The 9,997-nt window shown below is 38.9% G+C and overlaps 1 protein-coding gene across 3 annotated transcripts; it reads right to left on the reverse strand.

Annotated features, from left to right (window-relative positions):
• Positions 1-593: 593 nt before the first annotated feature.
• Positions 594-9,446, reverse strand: ndfip1l (Nedd4 family interacting protein 1, like). 3 transcript variants are annotated; one of them, XM_026182283.2, is made up of 8 exons: positions 9,263-9,446; positions 7,302-7,389; positions 6,731-6,861; positions 4,671-4,730; positions 4,042-4,129; positions 3,812-3,936; positions 3,473-3,539; positions 594-1,737 (listed from the first exon to the last, which is right to left on the reverse strand). In XM_026182283.2, exons 1-8 carry the CDS (start codon positions 9,290-9,292, stop codon positions 1,634-1,636), a joined length of 693 nt encoding a protein of 230 aa, XP_026038068.1. In that variant the 5' UTR covers positions 9,293-9,446; the 3' UTR covers positions 594-1,633. The 3 variants fall into 3 exon arrangements, with proteins under 3 accessions (XP_026038068.1, XP_026038067.1, XP_026038069.1); XM_026182282.2 differs by having other exon boundaries at positions 4,671-4,733; XM_026182284.2 differs by lacking the exon at positions 4,671-4,730.
• Positions 9,447-9,997: the final 551 nt, after the last annotated feature.

Genomic DNA, 9,997 nt, shown 5'->3' on the forward strand with positions numbered 1-9,997 from the left:
ATATACATGTACATTTTCTTTTGTAATATTTCTTTCCTCCTGGCCACGTGTCATTGATTCAGGTGTGCAGAACGTATTAACTGGAGTTTTTCCTTCCCACTGTCGCCAAGTGCTTGCTTAAAGGAGGTTGTTTGATCAAGCCCTCTCTGTATTACTTTAACTTACAGTATAAAGCACCTTGAAGTGACTGTTGTTGTGATTAGTTTTTATATTTAAAAAAAAATGTAATTATACAAGCATTGCATAGTTTGACCCTAATGCACATCCAGCATTTGCTGGATGTGCACACTGAATGCACCAGACAAGCAAAATAGTTCAAACTTCTGCTTTCTACATTGGTGCTCAGACTTGCTGATGATCACGTAATCAAGTGCATTTTATTACCAACGCCTGGCTGCTACTTTCCCTCTTAACTCCTACGGAAGCTTTAAGCGTGTGTGTAGTTTTTCACAGAACTGCACTGTCTTGTAAAAAGACTTCTCTAATTCCACACTGAAAACACAAAATGTCCTAAAATTTTTAAGTAGCTGGCTCAATACAGTGAAAACAAAGTGCAGCAGTGAACCAAAGAATAAATAAAAATCACTTCCACATTAATGAAAAAAAAAAAAGTTTATTTCATTGTTACATCAAAGAAAAACTCTCGTTAATGAATATATTTCTCACTCCTAAGAGTAGAATTTGAAAATCACATCTGGCAATACATTTTCTCTCTCTCTCTGGACACCAACTGGGTGCCAGTGACTAAGACAGGGCATTGGCGTCATTTATTTGAACCGAAGTGTCCAATTGCACATCTAAATCCAGTGTCAGACTAGCAACATGTCCTTAAGCGAAGCAGTGATCCCTCAAGTTTGGTCATCCCTGCATATAGGGGTGATCAGGCCGATATACGTATAAAGCAAATGGGGAAACAACATTCCTAATTATAGTGAGGACATGGAGTGTTTATAAATACATGAGGAAAAATGCTCTGAAGTAAGCCTGCCACCTGATCTTCTATGGATATACACAAATATTCTTCCATATTTTCAGCCTCGAACCCACAGAAAGCTAATAATTGTCCCTTTACAGCCCTATATTACCTGAACTGTGTACCATTTGACAAAGAGCAAAACGCATTGGTCAAAAAGGTTAAAAGCATTAAATTGGTACTTGAAATATATTATTTTACATTACACAAATCAACCCATAACCCCAGAATTATCCATTGACCCCTGGGATGAGAAACACCTTTATCTATACAAATGACTTCATTAGAAGTCAATTGTGCCCCACTCCCCCACCAAAAAGAGAAGAACAAAAAGCAAGACTGCCCCCTGGTGGTTAAAGAGGGACCCAAGCATGCTGCAGATACCAATAGATGGTAAAATTGTAAATAAGGCATCATTTATACATTTACTACACACTTCATAATTGTAAAATAGCACTTGACAGTTCACCACTAACAGCTGAAGGGTTTTACAGATTTCTCAGCAGTCAAAGATTTACACCAAGAGGGAACAACAGACGTGGTATTGTCCAAATCATGTTAGGCCGAGGGAGGAAAAACACATATTTTCTCCCTATCTGATTGAATAACGCTTAACAGTGTGTCTCACTGTAGAAACAAGAAACAAAAGAATGAAGGGGTTTAGTAGATGAAGAGGACCCGGGTGCGGGGCAGGGTGGCGAAAGTGTCCGCCATCTTGCGGATTCTGGCATAGTTGATGAATCCTCGGAGGAAGAGCAAGAGGCCTGAAGAGGGGAAGAAATAGGCATGAGACTAGTCCAATAAACAACAATGCTACATCTCCATGTGACGACTTTCACTGCCCCTAGGTGCGGCTGCTCTTACTAGTAAAACAAAGACAAAGGGGTTTTCTTTGTATTACTGTAGGATCTTTATCTTACAACATAAATTGCCTTTAGTGACTGTTGCGGTTTGGTGCTATATAAATAAGTGAATTGAAGTGATAGCAAACCAATTCCAATGAAGCTCGGGATGATTTGCAAATCTCATAAACCGACATTTTATTCCCAAGAGAATAAAGAAAACATTTAAACAGAGATTTTATTGGTTCAGGAGAAATAGTGGCTAATTTGGGATTTATTGTCTCCAGTAATTTGGGACGAAGATAACAAAAGGCTGGAAAAGTAAGTGGTACAAAAAAGAAACAACAGGTGGAAGATTTTACAGCTAATTAGGCTAGCTGTTGACGGACCAGTAAAATATTGGCAGCCGCCATTGACACCCCTCAGCCTCCTAGCGCGCCTTGTTATGAACTTTTCACATTTACAAACAACAATATACCATCAGCCTTTTATAAAAACTAATTAATTAAAAATGATTGCATATTTAAACAGCATTTGAGCGAGGCAGAGTTCCTCACTTGTAAAGATGGGCAGAACGGTACATAATATCATCAAAAGATTTGCAGAGAAATCTCTGTGTGTAAGGGACGAGGTTGAAAATCACAACTGGATGTATGAGATCGTGCTGCTCTGGATTAAAAACAGGAATGAGCGAAATCACTACATAGACTCATAAACAATCACGAGAAATCGCCGTCTGTGAAAACAGTTCAGAGCCGTCCATAAATGAAGGATAAGGATCTATCATGCAAAGAAGGAGCCACATGTGAATGTGATCCACAAATATCTTCATCCAGCCAAAGCTCATTTATAATGGACTGAGGAAAAGTGGAAAACTGCTCTGCGGTCAGAGGAAATGAAATTTGAAATTCCTTTAGGAAATGTCTTCTGGACTAAAGAGGACAAAGATGATGCAGCTGCCATCAAATTCAAAATTTCCATTTATTTATATTTTTTAAATGGCCCCCAACTTTTGGTGGGGGGGAAGTGATGTATACATATCAGAGTAATAAATAAAACATCAGAATAATAAAAATTAAGGAAAAATAAAAAACTTTTACATTTTTGTGCCAACCTGCTTCTATATTTGCTTTACAATGAAAGATATCACATGATTCATATTCATAGTTTCCCTCTCTCTCATCCTGTGAACAACTTGTGAAGTTACGTACTTGTCATTTCATTTCTGTAATTTTTTTAAGAGGTAGTTTTATCAAATGTTATTTTTTTCCCTTACACTCTGAAACACCCCAGACCTTCCAGTTTTACTCCCATCTTTAATTTCACTGTTGTTATTGTTTTCTATGGTATCAAGGGAGTCTGATAAAAAGAAAACCTTATCCTTAAAAACACATTTTCTTTTTGTGTTGTTTGTCTTGCCTGCTAACAGTGTTTGTGTTTATTTACAGAGGGGTGAAAGAGACTTAAATGTAAATTCTTTGACTCTAACATGCCTATGCAATTTACCTATTTCTTTACTGAAAATAAATTGGTAAATATAGATAAAGTGTTATTTATTGAATTTGATATCTAAACTTCCACCTTTTATAGGTAATGGTAACTATCCTGTTCAAGACAAAGCATGCAATTCATTTAAATTCAGAGGTTCACTACTTACCCAACACCAGGAACACCCACCACAGCCAGTACTGTCCATCGAAATAATTTGAGAAGTATGCGGAGAACTAAAAACCCAATGAAACAACACAAACACGGGTTAGAATAAATTTGGCCCAGCTTTCACTCAAATGAGTCCTTCATTTTAAAAGCGAATTAAGGAAGCAGCACAGTTCTCAAACGGATCTTTGAGGAAACAGTTTGGTGCCAACAAGCCAGCCACTACAGAGACGGCATTAAAATACCACAGTGGTGTTTGGGGCTTTTGATTTGCTTGTGCGTACACCAAACCACAATTTATGTGTTTGTATGTGTGCTGCGTAATGTCTGCGTCTCGTACTCTGACTATGAGGATCCATTTGACGAGGGACAGGCCAAAGCCTGAGATGGCCCCGTAGCGTCCGGCAGCAGAGGTGGTCAGACAGAAAGACAGGAAGAAACCAATCCAGTTGAACAGGAATGCCACTGAAAGGGCGAGAGAGAAGGTGGAAAAAGTCAGTCATCTCTGCACAAATCCAAGGAAGAGAGGAGCTGATGAATACAGAACATGTTTACGATTGGGAAACTAACTGAAGAAAGTGAGCATGAAGATGCCGTCGTTTCCTATTCTCAGCTGATCTGCATCTTCAAAGTCATCTCTGGTAACAAAGTCTTCATCCTGTGATGGAGTGAGTAACAGAAGAGCACAAAAACAGTGAGGCGTTTAATCAGCGAGAAAATGTCATCACAGCAACACACGACAGCAGCAGAGCTTCCCGGGCTTTCATTTAATCATTTCAAATTTTGACAATTTAAATTCAAACACATCACACTGCTATATTTTAATTTCTACAGTTAGAATGTAGACAAAGCCAATTGTGATTGAGCCTGGGTGAGCATCTCTTGGTAGAAACCAAGTCATCCTAACAAACAGAATGAACAAAACATGAACAACCAACACACTAATGGAAACTTTCACAAGACAGCAAGCCGACTTAATTACTATCACCGTGACTTTACCTAAAAGTCTGGCATGTGTCCGATTCAATGCAGGCCACCAGCAGAACTAGGTCTTGCATAACTTTCAGCTAACACTCTAAAGTCTACATACACAAACACACAGGAAGGTCTGGGGTTGAGGGTTTTAATACAAACACACTCTAACTACACAACCAGGACCAAACGCACTCCTTCTCATCGTACACTCTTCTTCGAGTTACCTCCAGTGAACTGCGAATTACATCGTCAAAAGTCTCCAGGCGGTCCCTGTGCTGAGGCTGCTGCTGAGCGCAAGGCAATGTGTGGCAGAGAAACACAACAGCAGCAATCAAACAGGGCAGCCCCACATGCAGTAAGATGCAGTGCATCACAGTGACCACTAGAGGTCATACATGAGCCACCATTTCACGGCTAAAAACATGCTCTTAGTTTCCGCGTGTGTGTGTGCGCGCGCGTGTGTGTGTGTGTGAGAGAGAGAGAGAGAGGTGTGATATGAATTCCTTGTAATAAACCAGCACCTGACTGTTTAAACTACTGAATCTTTTTAAAACTCCCTTTATTGCCGTACTGTGGAGGATGAAGAGTGATCTCCCCTTTTTTTAAAACTATATAAGACACCCCATACATAATGTTAACGATAAGATCCTCTTAGCCACTTTATTAGGTGCATCTGTTCAATTCCTTATTCATTTAAATATTAGCCGATCACAGCAACTTTATGCATTGAGGCATGTAGACATGGTCAAAGACAACCTGCTGCCGTGCAAACATCAGCACCAGAATGATAAAGAAAGGTGATTTAAGTGACTCTGCATGACTGTTGGTGTCAGGGATCATTTAAGTATTTCAGAAAATGCTAACCTGAGAATGACCAGACTGCTTCGAGCTCATAGTAAGGCAAGAGTGACTCCACAGTTACTGTGTTACTGTAACCACTCATTACAGATGCAGGAGAGCAAGATATTGAACCTTGAAGCAGATGGGCTGCAGTAGCAGAAGATCACATAGTGTGTCACTGCTGTCAGATAAGAACAGGAAACCAAGGCTAGAGTTAACACAGGCTCACCAAAATTACACAACAGAAGACTGGCTGCCTGGTCTGATGAGTCTTGCTCTCTCCTGCAGTATTCAGACGGTAGGGTCAGAATTTGGTGTAAAAGGCATGAAAGAACAAATCCATCCTGCCTTGTATCAACAGTTTGTTTAAATGCCACAAAGTACTGTTGTTGACCGTTTCAATCCCTGTATATACTGCACTTCCATCCCTTTAAAACCTGACAGCTGCTTCTAGCTGAATAATGTGCTGTGTCATAAACCCCGAATCATCAAGTTTATTGAACATCATGATGAGTTCACTGTACTCAAAGGACCTCCAGAATCACCAGATCACAATCCAATAGAGAACCTTTTGAATGTGGTGAAACAAGCAAGAGATTCGTCTTGTGGATGTTGAGCTGACAAAATCTATATGGACCAAATAAGGACCGAAGACTCTGATGAATGATTCCATGAGCTTGTTAAATCTATGCCACAAATTACTAAGACAGTCCTGGAGGCCAACGGGGGCCCAAGCCAGTAGTTAAAAAAAAAAAAAAAAAAAAAAAAGTGCACCTAATAAAGTGGCCAGTGAGTATATTATCACATCTTTTAGTCTGTCTTCCTAACATTTTTAAAGTTTACACTGCTACTACACATCTCCATCACTAAGTAAAAAGTGATGTAAGGCACTGGGACTGATATAACAGCAGTACAAACACCAACCAGAAACATCGATTTATGTGGCTAGCTTTAGCTATGTCACACGTTAGTTACTGGTACAAAAATATAATCCAAACTTTGCATCATTACAGACTGTCCTAAGCTTGTCACACAGTAGAAAGGCTGCACCTATATTTACTCTGGTTTTGAGTAAACAATACGAACAACCAAGAGCACAAAGAGGAGATCAGAAAAGGCTGTGAGCACTACACTGCGGCTAGCTGAGGGCACTGAGTGCAAAGATATCAGCAAATGTCCTTTGATATGAACAAGAAGAAATGTTTTTCTTCATTTTTGAATCTGAATTTGTTCAATCCGGTAACAAAGACGAGCAGAAAAGATACAGTCGCATACATGAAGAAGACTAAAAAAAAAATTCCACAGCTGAGCGATAAGACTTCGTGCCTTGCAGACAACACAGGAAGTGTTCAAGCACAAGCATCAGTGTACGAGTGTATATGTGTGAGAGAGCGTATGTACTGAATGTGACCGCAGGCAGAAAAAAAAAAAGTGAGACACTCACTCTTCCAGGTACCAGGGGAACATTAGTCTCAGCCTTGGTTCTTTCTGCTTCATCATAGGAAGGCAGCGTAGTTGCTACATTGTATGACGGAGGCTTGGGGAAAATCCCATCTTCCTTGCAGTCAAAGAACGCTAGCGAAGAAATAAAGCACAGTTTCAAACACACGCACACACAAAACTGAAAAAAAAAAAAAAGTATTATTTAATTCTAAACAGGTCCAATCCTTTTGTTGACAAAGACAAAACTAAAGCTAACACTGAACACGTGTTCTCAAACATTCACATAAACCTTTAAGGGGGTTAGTGTGCAAGTGGTGGCTAAATGGAAACAGTGAAAGAGGAAATTTCCTGTATTTTTTCCCATGTGTCTTCTGGAGGATTCTAATATATCCACACAGTTTGCCCAATAACACATCAATTCTTTCTCAGCTACATGTTGCATTTAGCTCACTACTTTTCCAACAAAATGTACACTGCAGTTATTAATACATGACTTTTACTCAGGCACTCCTGTGTGGACCAAAATGCCACCACTACAGATGACCTCAGCTCCAAGGAAACATCATTTTTACCAGAATTGTCCGCTGTGACGCTGCTGTACGGCGGAGGAGCATCAGCCGCTACCTGTGGGCTCTCTTCTGAGTCCTCCTCATTGGTAAGCTGTGAGAGGAAGATAAATTAAGTTCACAGTTAAAGCTGTGAGGCATATATGCGTAAACCCTCCATATGCATATTTGCCTATCAAGTGGCCAAAAATAACTTCACGCTCGCCTAAGGCAGATTATGAGCCAGGAAAAAGCCTGCTAGTTTTAATGTTGAAACCTTTCTAAAGAAGTGAAACAAGACAGTTTAAGACAACTAAAGGTGTGAAGTCTGCTGTCAAGATGCACAGACAAGTCCTAGGACTGATCAGTTCTGCCCTTCAAGTCGAATAGCTTTTTAACAGCAGATTAAATATTGCATATTAAAAAAAAATCCCACAACTAGTCAACTAAATTAAATAAAATCTAAACATGTCATAAGAAACTATACAGATGTCACTTCTTCATTGTTTAAGATTTTACAATATTAAGTATTAAGCAGACTTTTGATATTATTGAGAAATTCAGCCCAAATGAACTTTTAAACGCACTGGCCCCCATACTGATTTTTTTTAACTTCCATATTTGTCCCAGTTACAAGAAAAGACAGATTTCTGTTAAGTCCCATAACAAAGGTTTGGATATAAAACTGAAGACCAGTCAAGTGCACAGGCATTCCCCCAGTGTCCTATTCTGAGCCAGGGAAGAAGCCTGCATGTTTGAACATCCTGACCTACTTAAAAGGAACTTAAAACTCAGCATTGATATAATCATCAGAAAAACAGAACTGGGAAAAAGAAAGAAAAAAAAGATGTTGAGTGATGTGTTTCTTATTTCTCCTTTTTTTTGTTATTAGCAAGGAAACTGTTAGCAGGTAAGTCTGTGAAACCAGACCAACACAGTTATGACTTAGAAACAGTGAGACTTTATTTGCTCCTATTTCCCCAAAATAAGAGTTTAAAACTAAGACTGATTGTTCAATTGCCATAACTCAGTTTCCAGGAACACTAGGACTGCAGGAGTATTAATCATACATTATGTAGCTTAGACATTAAAGTGTAACTGTTAATTTATTGTCATGTGCACATTTGCTAAAATTCTCTTTGGCGCAATCCCAGTCTTATTTTTGTTTTCTTTAACTTCACTACAGGCCTATGGTACTTTTGACAGTTTTCTTTTTACTGTAGATTATAATATTTATATTTTTATTCTTTACACTGGCAGCTGTAACACAGTAATTTCCTTTTTTGAGATGCTTAAAGTATCTATCTATATAAATATGACTATAAATATAGTTCCCTTTACTGTCAATAGATCTTGAGTATTTTTCCCCCATAGTGAGAAATTCATAGACTCAAATTAGCCTCTATGCACCTGATCATTAGTTATTATATCAAACACCAACATGAACATGCATCTAATACGGCCTGTGTGCTCTAATAACAACAGTAAACACACCCATTGGTGCTGCTCAGGTGATAGCCACAGTTTAAATGCTCTCATATTTTTCAAAAGGTGATCGAGATATTGTTCAACGGTTGACCTTATTTACCAAACAATACTCAGTAGCTGGCAACCTTTCGCGGTAGACTGTAATTCAATATGAAAAAGACGCCCACATATTATCACAGAACAAAAGAAAAACCCGGTTCAAAATTCACGTAACGCGTAATTAAAACCTTTAGCGACTCGTTAGCGCGTTAGCTTCCCGTTAACACACCTAACCCTTTATACGATTAAAATAAGAACCCCCACAATTTAATCGGCTTAAATCCATCGACGACATCCATCTTTATTCGACGGGAAATTGTTGTCTTGTTTTCAAACACGAAGCGACACGCCTGGGCGACTTTATCTTCGAAGTTAACAGTTCGATGCTAACAGCATTTAGACGACGGTACCTACGACTGAAGCTTTAACATCTTTTAGCTTGACTTTAAGCCTTCTCTTACCTGCTGATATCTGGGGCTCGATTCGGCCATTCCCGCTTGAACGGCTATCAATCAACGACAGAAAGGTATGCCAGCAAGACACCCAACGAGTAAGAAATTATATAACAGTACAAACGGTAAACTCTGTCCTCGCCACAATGGAAAGACTCCTCGTTCGGCTGTGCCTGTATGCTGTGAAGTTAAACTAGCGACCGACAAAATACAAAAGGTTTCCTGTTAGCATTTCAAAATAAAATCCATTGTGATGCCTAATTCGCAATACTTTGGGTTTTTAATAGTAATTAAAAATATGTTGTCATTGCAGTTTTACAACTTTGTATTCGTTCGCGTATTTTCAATTAAGAAACATGTTCTATTTTAATGCTAGATTGCAATTATTTTATTATGTAATTAATCAGTTTCCGCTACGTTCTCACTTACTTGACGAAGTTCTTGTACGTCAACTGATTGACGTCATTGGCCACAACAAACCCTGTACTGCCACCTTTCGGTCGTGAAAGTGAAACAAGATCATTTAAGATAATTTAAAGTAGTGATGGGATTTCCGGCTCTTTTTAGAGAACCGGCTCTTTCGGCTCGACACACTAAGTCGAGTCGAAAGAACCGGCTCTTCCGACTCTTTCGTCTCCAAACCGACTCTTCAGGTTGTTTTGTTGCTTTAATTAATTTATTATTAACAATAATATAAAATTATGCACAAAAGGAATTACTAATGTAAAAAAAAGTGGTTTTATT

Source organism: Astatotilapia calliptera, chromosome 10 (genome assembly GCF_964374335.1).
Source record: "Astatotilapia calliptera chromosome 10, fAstCal68.1, whole genome shotgun sequence".
Taxonomy (NCBI): domain Eukaryota; kingdom Metazoa; phylum Chordata; class Actinopteri; order Cichliformes; family Cichlidae; genus Astatotilapia; species Astatotilapia calliptera.